This window comes from Grammomys surdaster, unplaced genomic scaffold, assembly GCF_004785775.1.
Source record: "Grammomys surdaster isolate TR1022 unplaced genomic scaffold, NIH_TR_1.0 174, whole genome shotgun sequence".
Classification (NCBI taxonomy): Eukaryota; Metazoa; Chordata; class Mammalia; order Rodentia; family Muridae; genus Grammomys; species Grammomys surdaster.
In genome coordinates, this window is record NW_021604622.1 from 19,211,564 (window position 1) to 19,233,871 (window position 22,308).

Here is a 22,308-nt window from a genome sequence, read left to right on the forward strand (position 1 = left end):
AGTAATGGGATTAAAGGCGTGTGCCACCACTGCCCGGCACGAACATAGTTCCTAAAAGTAAAAGAGGGGCTGGAGAAATGGCTCAGCGGTTAAGAGCATTGACTGTTCTTCCAGAGGTCCTGAGTTCAAATCCCAGCAACCACATCACAACCGTCTGGAATGGGATCCGATGCCCTTTTCTTGTGTGTATCCTTTTTAAAAGTAGTCTCACTGAGGATAGATGTACAGCCTTGTATCAAATTAAGTGAATTAAATGTGTTATCTCTTTAATGCACTACCTACGGCTGTCACAGTCTGCCTGCCCGGGGCTCGGGTCATGTGCCCAGACATGGTGATAGCACAAGGCTGCCCCCCTGTTGCTATATTTGGCTTTCTAAAGAGTGATGGTATTGACCATTGACCTCTGTTGGTGTGAGTGAAAAAGCATCTCACAGTGAAAAGTGGATGCTTTTGATATTTAACACAATTAAAAGCACCACAGAAAGGGGACAGACTAGCAATATGGAGGTAGGGACCAAGCACCCAGAACCTTAAGTATCTCTTCCATAGAGAGCTAAAAAAGAGGAAGGGACCAATATACCTGAATGCCTGAGGTACTATGGCCAGAGTGTGGTCCCTACTCCTTCCCCAGGGGGAATGGCTTCTGGTTTTTCTGTTTGTTTTGTCTTGTTTTGTTTTTCCCTTTCTGCCTAAAATTTTCCCACAGAGCCGTGACCAAGAGAAGTAGACTTTCTAGGGCATCCATATTTCCAAAGACCTGCACATTTACTTACATAATAACATTAACTGTCTAATTGACGTGAACTTTACTTAACATAAGCTCATTACATTTTAGCCTGCAAACAACTGAAGTCTAGTGCATCCGTGATGCTGAAGAGCCCACACTTGAGTCCAGGCCCTGGGTATCTTTATCACCCCAAAACGGAAACCTGGTACTGACTACCTATTGCTCCCCCCTCGCCCCCTGTGAGAATTCTGCCTTCCAGACTGCTTTGCCGGCTCTGTCTTCCTGTTTCTATGGATGCGCCTGTTCTGAAGCATCAGGTGTCTCCAACCTGGCACGTTTTCAAACTGTATATGCTGATATTATAGCACATATATAATTACTGTGTTCCTTTTTCGTGGCTAAAGAGTATTCTATTGTATGGATGTACCATAGCTTTCTTTCTCCCTTGTGGTCTGACAATGGGCCTTGGGGTTTCACACCCTCTGGCTGTATGAATAATGCTACTGTCAATATGGGTGGTGCACAAGTACTGAAGTATCTGCTCGCCACTCTTCTTGGTTATAAATCTAAGAGTGCAGTTGCCATGGTATTGCCATTTATGTGTTAAATCTCTTTTTGGTTTAAATTATTTTCCCAACCTAGACTTTTTTTACATTTGAAAAAGTTGCACTGAACATGCTAATACTTTGCCTGGTGTTCTTGGCAGTTACCGTGAATATAAATCACTTCAGTTGTAATGAGGTACAGGTGTTCTCAGAACGTTTGGACTTTCTGTCTACCTTTGTTGTCCCCCTGCCCAGTAGGATTGCTGTACTCTAACGAATGTGGTAATAGAAGGTTCTAGAATTAAGTTAGCTGGATTCAGATCTCATCTCCATCACGTACTGACAGTAGCTGTTATCAAAACTTTCTCCTCGTGCCTCAGTTTCCTCATCTGAAAGAAGGTAGAACTGCATATTTCCTAGGGTTCTGAATATTGATGGGGTTAGTATGGCCTGCCTGGACTCCCGTGACAAAACCCCATAACACGTTCGTCACGGTTCCAGAGGTAAGGGGGTCTAGGAACAAAGTCCTCAGCAGGTTTCTGCAATCTTCTACTGGCCTGCTTCTGGGTGTGCATCCATGGGGTCTCTGTGTGTCCAGCTGTCCTTTTCCTACAAAGTCACCAGGCAGAATTGGATTCAGATACCCCTAAGGGCCGTAGTTTAAATTAATCACTCGTTAAAGGCCCTGTCTTCAAGTGCAGTGCTATTTTTAGGCATTGTGGTCAGGGTTTCAACACATGGGAAAGAAAGACATGCTGGTCCCTGTAAAAGCCACAGCAGGTGTGCTCCCTAGCAGGAGGGAGGGGGGAGGTGTCTGCAGGATGCTGATTCCCTGTGTTGACTCACTGGCTGTGTGACCCTGGAAAACTGGGGAACCTAGATGCAGAAGGAGTCTCTGTGGAGGGAACCTATGGCTGTGGAAACTAGTTCGTGCTGTACTGCTCTGGAAGGTCTGAGGAAAGATGTTTGCATCCTTACAAACCTGTGGCGGTGGAGCCGGGCATGGTAGCCCACGCCTAGTCCTAGCATTTGGGAGGCGGAGACAGGGGGATCGGAGTTTGAGACCAGCCTGGTCTTACAGAGGGAGTTTCAGGATAGCCAGGACTACATAGAGAGACCAGATTTGAAAAACAACAAAACAAAATAAAAAAACTGTGGCAGATAGACCCTGGCATAGGATGTGTTCTTGGGATGATTTTTAACCATTTTGGAGACATCCCCAGTTCAGTGTACCATGCGTTAATAGTTGACCTCCACAAGTTTCTCCACACAGAAACTTCTCATTCAATAGCGCCTATACCCTCTCCCCACCCCACCCCTGCCCTTTTTTCTATTTTCTGCCGTTGTCACCTGCTGTTTCATAACAGCTATGGAGTGGAGGAAGGGAACCGGAACTTGTCGGGCTTGGTGCCAGGAAAGAATTGGGATTAGGGAGGTCACCTGGGAACAAGGATTTGGTCTGGGCTCATTGCCATCCTAGTTCGCCGTTAACCTCTTCCTGAAAGCCCGCTCCGAACCCGCTCCGTGCATCTGCGCATTGTCGTGGTGATATACCTTGGGGTGTAGGGACAGCGTGGACAGTGGGTGCTGAGGCCGCGCGAAGCCATCGTTTCGCTGGATCGCTCCAGCCCCCTGTGCAGAGTGCCGAGCAGGCGAGGTGCAGGTCCGAGCCTGGCCTTGCTGCCCTGGTAACGCCGTCCCGTCTTTCCCCTCTGCTTGCAGACCTACATCGGCTCCATCATCGCGTCGGTGAACCCCTACCAGCCCATCGCTGGCCTATACGAGCGCGCCACCATGGAGGAGTACAGCAGGTGCCACCTGGGCGAGCTTCCACCGCACATCTTCGCCATAGCCAACGAGTGCTATCGCTGCCTGTGGAAGCGCCACGACAACCAGTGCGTCCTCATCAGGTGAGCCGGAGCAGAGAGAAGAAGGGGTGGGCCGATTGTCTGCCCGGCCCAGCAGAAACCATTCGTAGGAGAGCTCTCCAGCCAACCTGGCCCCTGCTGAGGGCGCTCAGTTGCAGGCTGTGTGGGTTGGCGTTTTGCTCTGCATAGGCCCTCCTCCGTTCATTCATTTGTTCGTTCATTTATTTATTCCCATTTTTTTTCTCTTTACTCGCAATTTTCTTGAAGTATTCTTAGGGCCATTTCACGGATGAAGCACTATCGGTCTGTTTATTTAACGGCTCTTTCATATTTGAAATATTTTACAAATTTTAGAATGCAAGTCACAATGCTTGAATGTTTTTGAGCAAGATTTCTTTTTTTTCTCTACCGTAGAAGAAATATACTATATACATAGAAATCACTCTAGTAAACAATATCCTGATTTTAAGAAAAAAATTAAATAATGAGAATGCCCCCTAAGCAAGTAGTTTTTAACCCATAGGTCGCGACACCTTTTGGAGTGGGAGTGGGGTGAAGCAACCCTTTCACAGAGGTTGCCTAAGACCATCAGAAAGCGTGGATATTTACATTATAATTCATAACAGCAGCAAAATTATAGTTACAAAGTAGCAATGAAAATAATTTTATGGTTGGGGCTTACCACACTATGAGGATCAGTTTTAAAGGGTTGCAGCATTAGGAAGGTTGAGAACCACTGTCCTAAAGTTTACCTATGAATTAGGTGGAGAAGGGTAGCTTGTTCTGCGTGTGTTAAGAGAATGGTACAGGGACATGTTCATTTAAATTAATTTTGTGCTAGATATGACCTGTCTGTTGGAGCCAAGTCTAATGTGTCTGTGTGCTTTTCTGTCTTGGGTTATTTTTGAGACTGTATTTTACTGTGTTGCCCACACTTGTCTCAAACAGCGTTCCTTCTGCCTGAGCCACCAAAGTGCCGGGGCTACATCTGTGTGTCAGTGTCACCCAGCTCTTACTTCCTTGGAAAATAAAGTATCCCGAGCCCCAACCATGAAAACCCTTCCCAAGAATGGCATTTTTTAAAAAACCTGGAGTATATTTTTATATACTTATATTTTACATTCTTAAATTATACTTATATTTTATATTCTTAAATTTCATTATTAATGCATGCAAATTGTCCCACTGTGTATGTCCCAGTGGCATCCTACTGGAACCTGTTGTTTACTCTAGGAGCCTGTGGCAGCAATATTAAGTCCGGTCTGGATGATGTCCAATACCAATGTGATGAAGTGCTGGGGTTTCCATGGAGTCTCCAAGTTCTTCATCCATCCATCCCTCCAGGCATCCATTCATGGGGCATGACAGTGACTGAGGAGTGGCAGGCCACAGGACTGCCACTGTGAATGATTTTGACAGCTGTTTCACATGGCTTTCTAGCCCCAACTTGTGACAAAGATTATTATATTACTTGAAGAAGGAAGGAAGTGGGAAGGGCAGTTTGGTTTGGGGGAGGGCAGTATATCGATACCCCCAGGATTTCCAGTTCTATGACAGTAAGACACAGGGGAACAGATGGAGAATGCCGTCTGTCATTTTTGGACCTCAAGCCAATCAAGCTTGCCAAAACTGTAGCCCCGTTGTACACAGACAGACCACCTGGTCATGCACGCAGCCAGGTAATCGGAGGATAGTTCCCAGATGGTAAAGACTGGATCAGAGGCTGAGGGGAGCCTGTCATACCCCACCACCACCACCATCACACACTTCTCGGATGGGAGAAAGTATCCCTGTGGGGGAGGGGTACCAGTAGAAGTCCTCCCACAAACCCCAGGCTACGGAATGGACAGTGTGCCCGAAGATGGCTGAGATGTGTTCATCCTGCCCAATATGACAGTGGAGCATACACTGTGCCAGGCATGAAGGCGTGGGACCCTTTTGCAGCCTGTGATGCGAGCAGGCCATTCTTTATACTGCAGGATCTGGCCATTATACGTGTGGAAGGTTTCCCTGCTTTTTCTCTTTGGAACACACAGAAGTTGCTTGTACGTGAATGGCTGAACTGACTTCCCCGCCCCCCAGAGCATGGGGAGAGATGGACTTTGTTCTCTTCTTGATCACTGTAGCACTGCTGACGTGAGGCTGACTTGGGAATAGCTGTCAGTGCACTAAGTAATGCAAACTGCTAGGGATCGTGCTAACTCACAGGTAGTCCAAGTGGAGATTCCCACTGTGAATAGAAATAGCTTTAAGGAACAGCATGCCTAAGAGGTAACTTGTGACTCAAACCTCGTGTGAGATGCCTCTTTTGTTTTGCTTTTGTAAGTCAGGGTCTACGCATGTAGCCCAGGCTGGCCTTGAACTCACGATGCATATATCTATCTCAGTCTACTGAATGCTGGGATAAAAAACGTGCTACCAGCTGGGTGGTGGTTCAGTGGTGGCACATGCCCTTAATCCCAGCACTTGGGAGGCAGAGACAGGCAGATTTCTGAGTTGGTGAGGTCAGTCTGGTCTACAGAGCAAGGTCCAGGACAGCCAGGGCTACACAGGGAAGCCCTGTATTGAAAAAACAAAAAGAAAAAGTAACCGTACTTAGATAAATGAATCCACAAGAGTTTTTATGAGTGGATTTGTGGCCAGGCACAGTGGCTTTTAATCTTTAGTATTCTTGGATAGGGTCAAGTATCTCAGAGCTTGAGGGTGCCCTGTTTTACTAGGGCCATCCAATGCTACGTAGTGAGACTCCATTCAAAAGCAAAAAGAATTGACTTGTCACTAGTGGGAGTGAGGTGGTTTTGTATTCTTGGCCGGCCTCTGCATCTCCAGTGCTGGGCAATGCCACTGTGGCAGGCCGTTTGGTTTAAACAGCTTGTCAGCCGGTTTGCTTGTTTGTTTTCCTTTATTCCTGCCCTCCCCTCCCCTGCCTGCTATCCCTTCTTCCCTCTCCCCAATTTCTTTACGGAAGGTATGGGGATTAAGAAAACAGTGCATTTTAAAGCTAAGTTACTCCAGATACAAGCATCTGTTTGGTTTCCTCGGGCCTGGTCTGCCCCCTGGTGGACATAATGTGTCTTACCAGTCTCACACCGTTCTTTCACGTTCTTGGCATTAAAATCAGAGACTATTCTCTTCCTAGCCCTCCACGTTATCAAGTAAATTTAAAAACCAGCAGTTCGGCCTTGGCTGAGATCTCCTGCTGGGTGTGGAGACACCAGACTTTTAGGCTTCCATTCTGTACTGGTTCCAGATTGATCTGCCCTGAAACTCTACATTTTTTTGAAATGTTTATTTTTTTTTAAGTGTATGCGTTATACCTGTGTGAGGTCACGTGCCCCACATGTGTAAGTGCCTACAGATGCAGGCAGGCAGCGGCTCCACTGTGTCTTTACTTAGAGGCGGGTGTGAGCTGTCTGATGCGGGTGTTGGGAACCCAATCAAGGTCCCCTGCAAGAGCAGTAAGTGCTCTTAACTGCCGAGCTGTCTCTCCAATCCCTGAAAGTCTACTTTTATTTTACCTTCTAATGGACTTTTAAGTGGAAACTTATGCTATTAAACGCTTTTTAAGTATAACTATATAAGGTTACATATATGTAACTTTAAAACTCATGGAAGGATTTTCTCCCATGTAACTAATAAGGTTACCATGAAGCCTTGGTTGGCCTTATACATTTGACCATGACCTTAGGGGTCTCTCTCTCTCTCTCTCTCCCTCCCTCCCTCTCTCTCTCTCTCTCTCGCCCTCCCCCCCTCCCACCCTCCTTCTTCTCTCTCTCTCTCTCTCTCTCTCTCTCTCTCTCTCTCTCTCTCTCTGTCTCTGTGTGTGTGTGTGTGTGTGTGTAGATTAGCTCGTTGTGGTCTTTTTTAATGTGATTGAAGTCTCAAGATGCAGAGCAGTGTCAGATGACAGAAATCACGGGACGGACATCTCCTTGTAGGTGCCAGTGACTCCTAGTCATGGTTTAGGAGTTGAGGCAACCTTCAAGCCATTAAATAGAGTGAGATTCTCCCTGGGATATAGCAGAACAGAGGAAGTCATGAGAGCAGGGGATGGATCAGGAGAACCACACTGACAGGCCGACTCCAGGATACCTTTGTAAGGGTTGAAGTGGAGGAACTTCCTTAGATTCACCCAGACAGACTGGGGTTTCCTGATTTCAGGAAAACCTGGTCAGATCTGGGCCCATGTGCTTTCCCAAGGCCTCAGTTTGCTTGTGTAGCACTTGGCATGGATGACTCCATTCTGGTATAATCTAGTCCTTCCTTCAGGGCCCAGTACAGAGCTGAGTCCTAAACAGTGTCCCCCCCCGCCCATAACTTTTGTCCTGGATAAGAAGCTAACACTGACTTGTCTGTACCGCTTCGCGTCAGGACAGTGTGTGGTGGGTGGGCAGCCTTTAGTGACTGTCAATCAAAGGATGCGTAATTCAGAGGGAATGTTGGCTCAGGGTCTTTGCTTGCTTTGTGTTTGGAGTTTGCAAAAATGGAGCCATTCCTTAGCTGTGTCTTTTATATTATGGGATGTATAAGGGGAACTGGGTTCTTGGTCTTCTTTGATTCTTGAAGTATGTCTTGCTGGGTACTGAGCCAGAGTTCGGTGTTTGTTTAGAAAGAAATCATGTGATGCAGGGCATGGTCTGTGACTTACAGTAAGAAGCAGGTGAAGGACATGCGTATTGGTGAGGACAGTCTGGAATGGGACAGAAATCTGTGGAGAACATGAGGTTCAGACATGATGAATGACTGGTGACAGACAGAGATTTGAACTTTAGCCTCTGCTCCAACCGAGTGCTACTTCCTGCCGAAGCCATGATGTAACGACTTTTGCTTAACTTGCTAAGACCTTTGGACATAATCTTTTTGGCGCTAAAGACACCCCTTTAGTTAGCAATCAGCTAGGAAATGATAGAAATTAGGTTTGATTTGATTTATATTTTTAAGAAAAACGTGTTGTTTTGGAGTTTGATTCGGAGGGAAGGCATGCTTGATCAGCAGATGCAAACAGAAGGGCAGGGAGCCCGTGTTGTGTCCTGGGTTCGACGATTGGCTCCCAGTGGCTCAGCTTCTTTCTCAGCCTTGTCCAGCGCCCGCAGCGGAAAGCCTCCCCATCACGAAACGGATGGGAGAGCTACAGTTGAGTAGAAAGTGTATTCACAAGCAGGAAGGTAGAACGGAAGGACCAGACATCATAGACACGAATGGATCTAGAACATCACCAGCACCAGTCTGTCCTGCTCAGAAAGAGTCAGTGCATGCTAGCACTGGCTCCTGCTGGTGTTCTCCCGCCTCCTTCCGGATTAAAGACCACATTGTTCCAGGTTCTTTGAGCCTCACTGCCTCTGACACTTTGATTTCTTTTTATGATAATTTGGCAAAATCACTCAAAAGTCTCCAGCTGTTACATGTTGGGGGGGGGCATGCACATTTGGTTCCACGGCTTAAGTAAGCCACCGATTTCCTCCCCAGCTGTCTCACTCTCTTCCTTGACTCAGGGTCTATGTGGTGTTTCTCCTCTGACCCTACTCGTTCTTCTCTCTTCCCTTCTCTACCTTTCTTCCCCTCAGAGTTTCTCTGCTCTCTCAGTCCCACCTGGGCGGCTGCTCCGTGTCCTCAGGTATCATATCCGATACCTCACATTCTGAGATCTCATCATTTTCTCCCCAAAATAGGTCCTTCCTCTCAGAGTTCTCCAGCTGCCCTATCCCAAGCTGAGGTGTAGAAGCCACTTTTTGTCTTAGAAGTAGATTTTGCTTTGTTCTCTCCAATGTAAAGTAATCAAGTGCGCTAATTTTATGCACACAGCGCGGTGACTTTTGACAGATGCGGAAACTGTTTTCAGCGTCCAACCTATCACTCTGGTAAAGCTCGCTGGTACCCAGATCCTTCCAGAAGCCTCTCAGTACTACTCCCCCAGCCCCCGAGTCTGTCAGGCGTGCTGTGCATGCTCCCTCCACAGCCCGGTGACTGAACTTCTACCTCAGTGTGTCAGAGGATGAAAACACGGGTTTAAGAAACCTCATCGATTTCAACCAGGGAATTCCCAGTTAGTTTCTCTTGACGTTTGTTTGCTTGTTTTGTTTTTAGTCAAGGTCTTAGGTAGCACCAACATGTACTGTATGCATGTACGACCTTACCTGGTTTATGCAGTGCCGGGAATCAAATCCAGCCTTTCTACATGGTAGCCAAGAACTCTACCTACTGAACTACACTCCCAGCCCCTGCCTTTTTTTTTTTCCCAGTCATCAGTGCCTGCCAGCTCAGTGTGTACCTATTAAGGCATAAGTAGCTATTTGGCTGTTCCCTCAAACTTTTCTCTCTTAGCTTGGACTCTACTCAAGTCTTACATGACGTCAGTGCCAGCCATACAGTAAGCACTGGGCTGTGCCCAGGCCAGGTATGTAACAAAGGACTGTTAAGTCCCGAATCAGGATGATTCCCATTGTGGATAAAAAATAACTCAGCCCAAACTGGCTTGACTAACTCACGTTCCTATCTTAGGCACTAAACAGGACAGCCTCGAGGTTATTAGCCTCGGCTGCCCCAGGTAGGCCTGTGTCTTAATTTCTTGGGTTCTGCTTTTGGATCCCTTGGGAGGTGTGGATTTATGGGTATTTGTTCTCTACAGGGAGAACGCATGTCTCCCCCCTGTCTTGTTGCCAGGACCCCTCGGAACTCTTGCTATGATGCTTTTTTGTTTGGAATCATGATATCTCTTGCCCCAGCCTAATGCTTACAAAGGGGATGGAGTGCCTTTCATGGGCCTAGATCAACAGATATTTCTTGAATGCCCAAGTCACCCAGCCTGGCTTCAGGAGTGCCTGTCATCTGAGTCATCTCTTCCTTTGACTAAATGCAATTAGTTATTTAATCATTCACCATTTTCCTGGCAGCATTCCTGAAGAGCCCCATACCTTGGCACACACAGGACTTAGAGAACTCAGGGGCTCCTGTCAGTCTTCCACCAAGCACAGTCTACCCCGCTGTCTCTGATGGCTTCTGTCTGGCCATTCGACCTCTTCTGCTTTGCTCTCCTTGTCTGTTTGCTTCTTGCTTGCTCTAGCCTCCCCCAGGGTACTCCCTGAACACCGAGCCTCACACAAAGGAGACTGTACTCTCCCCTCCAGATGTCCTCCATGCTTTCCTTCCCATCTCTAGCTGTATTACATGTACACAGGATGTGAGCAACCATGAGCTAGGTAGTAGTTGCACCTAAAGGAGATAGTTATAGCTGATCTTCCAGGAGGGACCAGACCCTTCAGTCCTTCTAGAGTATCCTCGAGGACTTTGCTCTGTAAGGTTATGTTGACGGACCCAACACACTCACCAGCCATGGTCTGTGTCTTCCCGTACCACCTTGCCTGCCTTCTTGCTTTTGCTCCATTCTATCTTACCCAGAATCCTCCAGTTTTCTCTATAGTTGGCAGACATCATAGCGGAGGCATTCTTTGCTTCTCCCATTGGACCCCTCCATCTGAAATGCTTTCTTTACTTTCCATTACCTGCTTCTAAGTGCAGAACATCCATGGGACTTTGAAATCAGACACTCGAGGTGTTTAGCTCTGAGCCAGGCACTCAGCCCTTGCCTGTCTCCCTCTCAGAATAGCTGGGAGGCTTGTCATGTAGTGCGGGCTTCACCCTTCTGAACACTGGTCTCCTTACGCTCATTGTCCCCCCACCCCACCTCCCGCCAAGGGGACTGTGACTGTGCCCATTCATTTAACACACACCCAGCGGGTGACCACCTGAGCAGGTGCCATTGGAGATGGGGATGTGCTTGGGGACAAGACAAAGTAAAGATTCTTGCATGAGCAGGGCTTCCCTTATTTGAACTGTCCTCCTGAGTATTGCATAAGAAGCAGCATACAGAACATCAGAAATGGACCGGCCTGCAACTCAAAGCAACGGGCAGTTTTAAAATTGAATTTCTTATTTGAGTGTCAGAGGAGGGCTTGCATGTGCTGTAGCAGGCATGTAGAACTCAGAGGGACCTGTGGGAGTCTGGTTTTTCTTTGTATCATGTGTGTTTAAGAGTGAAGTCAGGTCATCGGGCTTGGGGGCAGGCACCCTTAGCTACAGAGTCCTCCTCCTCGTCTAGCAACAGGGATTTTGAACTCCATTCTCCCCATTGTTTTTAGGAATGCAGTGCCTTTGACAAAGTCAGTTGTTTCAAGAAGATGTCTGCCTTTAGAAAGCAGAACTTGTCTGTTTTGTCTTTCAGTGGTGAAAGCGGAGCTGGGAAAACAGAAAGCACCAAGTTGATCCTTAAGTTCCTGTCTGTCATCAGCCAGCATTCTCTGGACCTGGGCCTCCAGGAGAAGACATCCAGTGTTGAGCAAGCCATCCTCCAAAGCAGGTAGCGCATTGCTTTCCTCCCTGCCAGGCCAAAGGGCTTGCTTTCCTTCTGGACAGGAATAGCTAAAATTACTCAGTCTGATTCTCTTCCCGGCTTGCCTATTAGGATTTCATTAAGAGATCTCAGCTGTATACCTTTCATCCCAGTGTGGGGGAAAGAGAGGCAGGCAAATCTCTGTGAATTCAAGGCCAGTTGGCCCTAGAGAGTTCTGAGGTAGGTAGGGTGATGCCCTGAGCCTTTGTCTCACCTCCTACCACCATTGCCCCTCCTGCCCCTCCCAAAAAAGAAATGGTCTTGACATGGACCCAGAACTTCCTGCAACCTTCAGCAACACCTGCTTTGGCAGAAACATCTCCTGGTCTGTCCATCCTTCTTTCCTCCCCTCCTTCCCTGTCAGGTCATTATAGGTGGTTCTGAGAAGCAGACTGACTGCCGCTGCTGACGGAAGCTCTCTGACACACACTAACCCAGTTGTTATAGCATTCAGACAGAGAAGAAGAAATGCGCAGTCGGTGTGAGCACAGGGCATTTGCACAGCCTCACTCACCTGGGACAGATCAGCAGTGCCCAGCCATGATCCTTGGAACTGCATAGGGCTGTGTGACTGGGTGTCATCTACAGACTCGCTGGGTATCTGATTGGTGCCTTGTCAGGTTGTACCAATAGAGACATTACAGACACCAGATGCAGAGAGCTGTCCAGGGTCAGCAAACTACAACCTAGAATAATATCCTGCAGTTCTGTTTTGTTTTCAATTGGAGTTGCAGCGCAGTGATAAAATGCTTGCTTAGCATTTTCAAGGTCAAAAGTACCATGCGTACAGTTGTACACACCACACACACACACACAGATTACACTTAAGTATATATGCCTTTAGTTTTGAATCATGCTTCCAGCAAGGAGCTCAGTAGCAAGGGTCATCACCTTCCATTTTCAGACCTCTTCATCCGCCTCCTCCAGCGTTCTTTGTAAATAATTTCCTTGGGACCCTGCCATGCTCCCTTGTGTTGTTTCTGGCAACCTTTAAACAACAGTGGCAGCACTGAGTAGTTTCAGCAGGGACCGCATGCTCTGCACAGCTGACAACAGCATCTGGCCCTTTGCCACCCTGCCTGTTACACCCTTGGTCTAGCCTGATTCCGTTTAACAGTTGGAGCCGATCTAGAGATGTTAAATAAATTACCTCCAGACCATGACACAAACAAGTGGAAGGTCCAACATTGAGGGCTTTGCAGATCTTAGATGGGGGCTCTTCTGTGCGACTCCCGGGCACTGTGTCCACCAAGTTCATCCACGCAGAGCTGACTCACGTGGCCCCCTTAGCTGTGCAGCTTCCTCTCCCAGCACAGCTAACCATCTTCTTCTTCTCACTCAGGGGGATGCTTGAACAGAGCATCTCAGCAAGTGTTTAGAAAAGCCGGCTCTTCTTTAAATAAACAGTCGGGCTGAGCCCCGCGGCTGCCGAGTCCTTGTGTGTGTGTGTGTGTGTGTGTGTGTGTGTGTGTGTGTGCGCGTGCGCGCACGCACGCGCGCGTTAGCATTTGCCCTGAGTAATGCTCGTTTGTCCTCTGTTCACAGCCCGATCATGGAAGCATTTGGCAACGCGAAGACGGTATACAACAACAACTCCAGCCGCTTCGGGAAGTTTGTTCAACTGAACATCTGTCAGAAGGGAAATATTCAGGGCGGAAGAATTGTAGATTGTATCCTGTTTCATTTCATGGTTGTCTTTGCACTTGGCCCTGTCAGTGAAAACTTTGCTCTCTTATTGTAAGGGCCCCAAAAGAACGTGAAATACTTGTGACTCAAGGTCAAGGGTTTTTTTTTTCTTCTTCTTCTTCTTCTTTAATATTATTGCATTTGGCCTGTTAGTTACTTTACAAGATAAATGATCATTTTCCCTTTGGAAATGTCCCAGATTATGCCCATAGTCTAGATTCATCACTTATTAGTCTGATTTCTGTTTCTATAATGTAATGTCTGACTTGATAGAAAAAATGCCTATCTATCAAGATTTGCCTTTTTTAAAAAAAAAAAAATAGCTTTAAGCCAGGTGGTGATGATGCATGCCTTTAGTCTTAGCACTTGGGAGGCAGAGGCAGGCAGATCTTTGAGTTTGAGGGTAGCCTGGTCTACAAAGTGAGAGCCAGGACAGCCAGGGCTGTACACAGAAACTCTGTCTACAGAAACATAAATAAATAAATAAATAAATAAATAAATAAATAAGCAAGCAAGCAAGCAAATGAATAAAATAAAGATAAAAACAGCTTTGTCTTAGGTCACAGTTCGAGCAAAGATATTAATAAGTCATATATTCAGGCTGTGGTACAAGCCATCTTGCTCGTTTATAGCGTGATGGTTGGCACCATAGAGGGAGCATGTGTGAGCGATCACATGCCAGGAAGTCAGAGGGACAGAGAACCAAGATGGCAGGACTCCATTCTTGACTGTCTAGTCTCCAGAAACTGACAGGCTTGTAAGATCAGCGTTAGCGTAACTATAGTAACCATGACCTAGCCACTTTCTCAGGGCTCCACCTTGTATGAGGGCTCTTCTGCCCTCATAGTGTAGACCAGGGACTCTGCACATGGCCATGTCTGCCCTGGAGCAGTCGCCAAGCACTAGCTGTTTGGCTGGGCACCGTGGCATCAGGACTGGGTTTAGGTAAAGTGGGTTTTGCTTGTTTGATGTCTTTTGGCCCCAGTAGCAGTAATGTAGGCAGATGAGAGAGCCATAACTCAAGAGTCCAGACTAGCACGCAGCCCCCCATCCTCCACCCCCAAACCATGCATGTCTGTTTTCTTCCTTGACTGTCGATTACTTCTTGAATGAAGATTTATTAGAAAAAGTAAGTAGCCACGATTCAGTTCTCAGTTTTCCTATAATGACAGTTTTCAGAGATTATTTTGTATTAAAGTGGTAAAAGCATTTAAAATATATCTATAAATTTGGTTTCTCCTCACAGAACCGAGTAGTGAGGCAGAATCCTGGGGAGAGGAATTATCACATATTTTATGCGCTCCTGGCAGGGCTGGACCAGGGAGAGCGAGGTAAGTGGTGAGCAGCCTCAGCAGAGACAGGTGGATGGCGCCTTGTCTTCCGCTCAAAACACTTTGCACATGGCGGGTTACCTTGGCAATCCGTGACTGCCACCAGTTGCAATGAAGTGTGTGTCTTGAGAGTACCAGAGACGCCGGCCGAGGCCGTCTGAGGATCAAACCAGCACAGGGGAAAACTAGCAGCAGAGAAACCTGTTTGTTTGTAACCTTAGTGTACTTTTAATTTAATGGATATTCATGAGAAATATATAATGTAACACAAGCGGCTTTATTTCAGTGTGTGTGTGTGTGTGTGTATGTATGGGCACATGCATGTGTATGTGTGTACATGTTTATGTGTTTCTCTGTACATACATGTGTATCTGTAGTTTTACACACATGCACATGTAAACTGGTGAGTTTGCATGTTTGAGCATAGAGGCCAGAAGGTGATGTCAGGAGTACCCCAGTTGTTCTGCGTTACCTCTGGAGACAGGATCACTCACTGACCTGGAGCTTGCTATTGAGTCTCTTCTGCTTGGCCAGCAAACCCTGGCCTTACAAACTCGCTCTCCTGCCTGATTTTTAAAATTTATTTATTTTTTATTTTATGTGCCTTGGTGTTTGAGGATGTCAGACCCCCTGGAACTGGAGTTGCAGATGGTTGTGAACCACCATGTGGTTGCTGGGAATTGAACTCAGGACCTCTGGAAGAGCAGCCAGTGCTCTTAACCGCTGAGCCATCTCTCCAGCCCTCCCCTGTGATTTTTTAGTGTGTGATCTGGGGATTGAACTCATCTACTTACCTGAGCCATCTCCCCAGGCGATGGTTTTACTTTTAAAACACACCTAAGTAAAACTCATTTCTAAGTTTGTGCTTAGTGTCTTTTTTTGTCCCAGTAGAGAGTGAACCTAGAAATTGTGTGCCTTAAGCAAGTCCTTTTCCACTTCACCATATATAACCCTAAATGTTTGGCTTTTAAAAGAAAGCAATAAAGCAAGAGCCACATTAATTTGTTTTCTCTGATTCTGTTCAATTTAGTGAAGTCGGTTTTATTTCCCTGGAATTATTAAAAGGTAACTCTACCAGCATCGTAATGTGTGGTCATTTGGAGAATAGGACTGTGTGCATGCTCCAGGTATTACAACCAGAATACAGTGCCTAGTTACTCAGGGAAATTACAGTGATGTCATCTGAATTTTGCCAGTTACACCTCCTGGATACTGATGTCGCATCTTTCTTTGTCTTTCTGTAGAAGAGTTTTATTTATCTTTGCCAGAAAACTACCATTACTTGAACCAGTCTGGGTGTACAGAAGACAAGACAATCAGTGACCAGGATTCCTTCAGACAAGTTATTGTAAGTTAATTTTTTTTTAATTTTCTCCTAATAAGAGTATGAATTTCAGCCGGGCAGTGGTGGCACACGCCTTTAATCCCAGCACTTGGGAGGCAGAGGCAGGCGGATTACTGAGTTCGAGGCCAGCCTGGTCTACAGAGTGAGTTCCAGGACAGCCAGGGCTACACAGAGAAACCCTGTCTCGAAAAAACAAACAAACAAAAAAAGTATAAATTTCATTTTTGCTCTTAAAACAAAGGGGTTTTTGGTAAGGAGAACAGAAGTTATTACATTTGGAAGAATGCATGGGAACAGATATTTCTTTCTGTGTAAGTCAGAGTGAAGCCTGCTTTCTGGGCTGGAATGGGTTGGAAGGGAATCAATCAATCCTAGGTGTCCTTTGGACATTTGTTGAGTGACTGTGTCAATCAGGACACTTGGAACAGCATGTTGAGAGTCGGTGCCCTCCACTCCTAAAAACAAAACCCACGAATCCCCAGCAACAGTTCTCCAGGTTTGAGTTTATGGTAGAGTTTCTTTTGAAAAATAGTTCCATTAGCCCTGGAACAAGATCACCATTGATTTGTGGTATGGTTCCTGCAGCCTCTTAGTTAGAACTTGCTCTGGTTCCACGGGCGGTGCTGATCCTGGACTCTGGCTCATGGCAGCAACAGTTGCTAGTGTTTCACAGTTTCACCAAACCTCTGGACAGTGTGGCTCACACTGAATAAGCCTGGTCAGCATATACTGTCAACAGCCTTATCTGTCCCGAGTATGGCTGGAGGTCACACCATGGTGGGCTCAGTGACATTGCCAGAGTCCTCAGCTGTAGAATACAGTGTATCCAGGGTTGACTCATCGTGTGACTATGTATAGTCATGTATAAATATAGCAGACACAAGTTCATGCATCCCTTTCTGTCCACTGCTCATAGCCTCGTATTTAACAGCAGAGGGAAAACATATTTTTCATGTTTATAAATGTACTTTCAGGCCTTTTTTTCCTGTTGCTGTTTACTAAACAATACAGTGTAATGGTTATGTATATATACTGTATAGGGCATTATACATAATTTGGAGATAAAGTATATGGAGAATGTACATAGGCTGTGTGCACATGTTTATAAGGAATGTGAACATTCTCAGACTACAGTGCCTACAGGGGAGCTTGGAACCCATCCCCTGTGCATACCAAGGGACGCCTACACTTACTCTCCTGAACGTTACAGGGATTTAGCTCTACTCTTAATGACCATGTTAGGTCATTAGAATGGCGTCTTCTGGGAGGCTACAGAGGTCACAAACAGCCTGCCCTTACCTACACATCACAGAGCCAATGTGTGAATATACAGATCCCAGACTGAGCCACCAGCCAGGTCTTCCTGCTTTCAGGACACTTTAGACTTGTCATTCAAAGGTCAAAAACTCTGATCATTCAGTGTGTGATGTCTTTAGCAATAAGGTCTCACCATCCAGTGCTGGTGTGTAACCAAGGGCAACAGTAGTATCCTATACAGTTCAGGGAACCTCTGAGGTCTCTCTACCCAACAGGTGACACACAAATACCATGTGATTTCAAAATGTCTATCAGTCACACATAAATTCTCCTCATCCCATGTATATAATCTGGATTGAAGCTGGACACTGAATTCAAGCTGGGAATGTGGCTAATGCCTGCAATCCTAGTACTTGGGAGGCTGAGACAGGAGGTTTGCCCGGAGTGTAAGGTCAGCCTAATATACAGAGTTAGACCCTGGCTAAAAAAAAAAAAGGAAAGCAAAAGGGGGAAAAATGAAATTCAAAGCAGAGGAGACAGTGATGTGATTACCTTTCCTTCTGCATCTCTGTTCAAAGCCAGGCAAATGTATAGAGCAGTGCAGTGTGGTCCATCTGTGTGTCTCTGTGTCTCTCTGTTCCCTCTGTCTCTGACACTAACCATCACTATTCTATGTATCCCCACTTATGAGAATCAAACCTGGGGCAATGCACACACACACACACACACACACACGTACAAGGCCAGGACTTTGCCTCTTGCACCCCCTGAAGACTGCACTCTACATATATTTCTTGGAGAGAAAGGGTCTAGGAACCTAGAAGACAGACAGCTTTGTAATGGGAAAAGTGTGAGGTGAGAACAGAATGAAGAAAGACAACTTAAAGCACAGATATCCCTCAGTGCCTGTGGGACACTCGTGAGAGAAAGCTGGATTTTGTGACGTATTCTTTTAAAATATTATATTAACCCCATATCTGAGTCCTGCATCTCCATAGATAACCAAATTCAGATAGAAAATGCTCCTAAAGAAGTGAAAAAAGGTTACATGTACAAAACCAGTACAGCATCGGAACTGCTGTTTCCGTAGCATATGCCCTGTGTTTGGTATCATAGGTAATCTAGAGGTGGTTAAGTCAGCAAGGTGGCCAGGCACAGTGACAAATGCATGTGTTCGCAGCACTGGAAAGACTGAGGCACGGTGACTGATGCAAATTTGAGGCCAGCCCGGGCTGTGCTGCTTAGTGAGTTCAAGGCCAGCCTGAGATACAAAACAAAACCTTGCCTATAAATAAAGTATTCAGGATGACCGCATGGGTCGTCTGCAAATGCTGTACAATTGTAAATTAAAGCCAGATTAGGCTTCCGTGGGTCTTTATATCTGGGACTCATGGCACTAGTGCCTCATGGGTACCGAGAGATAGCTGTGGTTTAAGTCGGCTCCTCATTCTGTTCTGGCCTCACACTTTTTCCACAGCAAAGCCTTCTTTCTCCCAGTTGAAGAAGCATGCACTGAAATTAGCACTCTTCCTTATTCTTGAGTTTCTTCTGCTGTTTACGCTCATTTCTTGAAGCTGAAGAAAAATAATCTGTTATTAAAAGATACTGTTGCTATAGACAGATAGGTAATTATCTAGTTTAGTCTTGCTGCAGGCCCCACCCCCAGGAAGCTCTGACCACCCGGGTGCATTGTCTGGGAGGACCTTGGGTGCTGTCCAGCTCTTCCCCTAGGGGCATCATCTCCCCACACAAAACGGTTCCTTTCTGTTGGCCCCAAGTCGGTTTAGGGAGTTTGTCTTTCTTAATCCCAGTGTTTAAGCGTTACTGTTACATTGAAATAACACGTGTTGGCATTTGAAATGTGATCTTATGAGAAAATGATATATCATGTTAAAAGGCAGGGAACTTTATATATGAAACTGACATAACGGTCCGGACTAATGTATTCTAGTTGCACATTCTCTTCATGGATATCCTTGTAGATCTGTAAACATTCAATTTACAACTACTTATCAGTATTAGCCCTTCGTAAGCATTAATTTAAAAATTAGGTAATCCTTACTAACATCATAAATGTGACATTTTCCTCATTATGTAACCCTTTAGTTTTATTCCAGGAGTTCTAAGCAAGGCTTTAAAAAAAATAAAAGTGCAACTTTGACAGAGAAGAAGGGAATATATTCCTCCTTGGAAACAGCAAGGTTTCCCTCCTCTCAAACTTACAAGAATTAGGGATTGGTGTTTAAGGTAATTTATTATACACATAGCTGAGACCCCTTCTAGCAAGTGATACACATGGTCAGGTATAACGTTTAGAAACACTGAAAACTTCCTTATATAGGAAACAAGGAGAGCAGAAAAAAGTAATAGACGTTACACATATAGAATCCCTTTATTTAAAAAAATTATTTTATATATCATATACTTACGGCAATTATAAGTGGAGAAAAATACTAAAACAGTAAATGTTTCAAAGGTGTTACTTAACATGGCACGATTCTACAATTTTATTTTATTCTATGCCATATTCTGAATGCTATGTTTTTGTAAGGAACATAAGATCTTTTTGATGATTACGTGATTATTGTTTGGGGGAGGACACCGGCTTCTCTATGGACCACAGACAATGACTGTGCATTCAGTGTCATAGCCAGTTTTAATATAGCCTCCAAAACTGCACCATAAATTTTTCAGTTGAGATTTGAAAGCCATATCAAGTCAGAAGTAACAACTAATTTATTTTACTGCCTCCATCTGGCCCCCCAAGATGGCGGCTCACGAATGTGTGTGAAGTAAAAAGAGACTTCAATGCATGACGGTCTGCTTGTTCTCTTATCACGAATACTGCACATTTATAGCATCCTTGGCTGTGGACCACTGCTAAGATTTTGGGACTTCATAGACCTCAGTGCACGCACTCAGGAGTTTTGAGTGGTGCAAGATCATATATATGCCCGTGTGCAAATTCATGCTACATGAATCAGATTGTATTACTTTTCAACCAAGGTTTTTGTTTTTGTTGTTGTTTTTCTCTTTGAATCTTGGAAAACTTGGGACTTGTTGACCTGGAGAACAGGGAAAGGGTTGAGAGTATTGCTGATTTGGTAGCATCTTTGCCTGACATGTGCAGAGCCCTGAGCTCAGTGCAGGGACTGCACCATGTAAACCATGTGTGGTGGCACTTGCCTGAATCTCCATGAGGCAGGAGGATTAGAAACTCAAGGTCAAAGCCAGCCTGTGCCACATGCTACCCTGGCCTCAAAGCTAACAAGAGCAGAACAAGAAGTGGAAGAGACTGAGGAGATATGGGGTTGGTTCTCTTAATGGCCCTGCAGAGGGAGTATGTCAGCTTCCTAGCTAAGAATACTGAAACCAGCGGGGGGGCAAGTTTTCAAAGCGAGGATTACAGAGGTGTTTTTGAATTAATGATCCCTTATGCAGGGACCCCTAGGAGGCTATCCAGGAGGCAGTGTGTGAGTGATAGACAGAGATCCTTGGAGTGCTTCCTGTGAGAACACTGGTGCACCAATGCTTCTGCAGAAATTCTTCTTGTCAGGTGTATATGCAGCAGAGTCCTTCCTTCATGCCTTTAGTTAGTCAGTTGCAACTTGACAGGAAAAACTCTACTGTGATTCCAACAGCCTCCAATTAGCATAAGCTAATGTCATCCATGGAATAGTTTCATATAACATATATCAAACATAATGTGGCATTACTTAATGCATCACTACCAAAGTACTTATTTTTCATTTATGAAGTTCCCAACAACTTCCTTTTCCACCATTTTAAGCATACCATGGGTCAGAATTCAGCCAAGGTCCCTGTGCTCTCTGAAAGGGCCTCTTACATCTATCTGGTTTCTAGTATGACACACTTGTTACTGGTGTGACAACCTGCTGCTACAAATTTTAGCACCACATATCACCCCCCTACACCAGGTTCACAGGCATCTATTTTATATACTTAATAAAAATTTCTATTGAACAAAAATCTCTGTATAACTCTGTTTTACAATTAGATTGGTGTTTGGGAATTTCAAGCCGTACTGAGGATTTCCCAGGATTTTCCTTTCAGTTTTGAGCCGTATTTATTGAGATAATAAAATGATTATAATAGCCTTAAATGCAGCCACTCTTGCCAGAGCGAATGGGAGAGACTGCTTAGGAAACAATTATAAAAAAAAAGACATTGAGACAGCAAATAAAGGTCTCGCTAAGAGTTCTAACACGCGTGCCCGGGCTGGTGGTAATTGCTGGAGCTGTTGACTATCCCTGTGACTAATTCAGTCACCACTGTCACCATAGTCTAATTCAATAATCGGTTAGAATTAGACTCGAGAAGAGAGAAGTTAAGTGGGCAGTGGTGGCCCACACCTTTAATCCCAGCATTTAGGAGGCAGAGGCAGACGGATCTCTGTGAGTCAGAGGCCAGTCTAGTCTATAGAGAAAGTTCCAGGACAGCCAGGGCTATGCAGACAAACCTTGTCTCAAAGGGAAAAAAAAGAAAAGTTAAAATGTATTAGTACGGTGAACATATTAACTCTGTTCCCTTTCACATTTTCATACACAACCTTTGCATATATTTAAAAAGTTAACCAAAATATTTGTGTGTGGGTTTGTGTCTGTCTGTCTGTCTGTCTGTCTATGTGCACATGTGCAGTTGCTTGGAGTACACTCCATGCAAATGAGTCAGAGTGTACACTTAAAAGCTCAGAGAACATCCTTTTGTGTCCGCAGGTGACTTCCACCCTGTTTGAGATGGTCTCTTGTTGGCTCACAGTCTGCAAGGGCTTCTCTTTATACCCCATCACCCCAGCACACCTATCACCCCAGCACACCCATCACCCCGGCACACCCAGCACCCCGGCACACCCATCACCCCAGCACACCAGGGCTGCGGTTTGCTGTACTGCATTAGGCTCTCGCATGGTCTGGGGACCTGAATCCAGGCGTAACGATTGCACGGCAGGCGCTTCACCCACTGGGCCGTCACCCCAGTCCCCAATAACTCTTTATTAAGAACTGTGTGTTGATGATTTCCCACTTGATAGGAACTTCTGCTACTACAGAGCCTAGCTAGGCGACTCGATGAATGGTCGTTTCTATGGTCACTGTAAAATTGGCCAAGGAAACAACAAAACCAGGATTTTCTTCTGATTATTGA

The 22,308-nt window shown here is 45.5% G+C and overlaps 1 protein-coding gene across 1 annotated transcript in view; it reads left to right on the plus strand.

The window, feature by feature from the left end:
* Positions 1-22,308, plus strand: part of Myo10 (myosin X) — a 199,174-nt gene that overhangs the window by 95,318 nt on the left and 81,548 nt on the right. The window contains exons 4-9 of the mRNA XM_028767572.1: positions 2,995-3,182; positions 11,359-11,493; positions 13,072-13,196; positions 14,328-14,341; positions 14,459-14,543; positions 15,788-15,891. Coding sequence (XP_028623405.1) covers positions 2,995-3,182; positions 11,359-11,493; positions 13,072-13,196; positions 14,328-14,341; positions 14,459-14,543; positions 15,788-15,891 — 651 coding nt within the window. The remainder of the gene's footprint in view (positions 1-2,994; positions 3,183-11,358; positions 11,494-13,071; positions 13,197-14,327; positions 14,342-14,458; positions 14,544-15,787; positions 15,892-22,308) is intronic.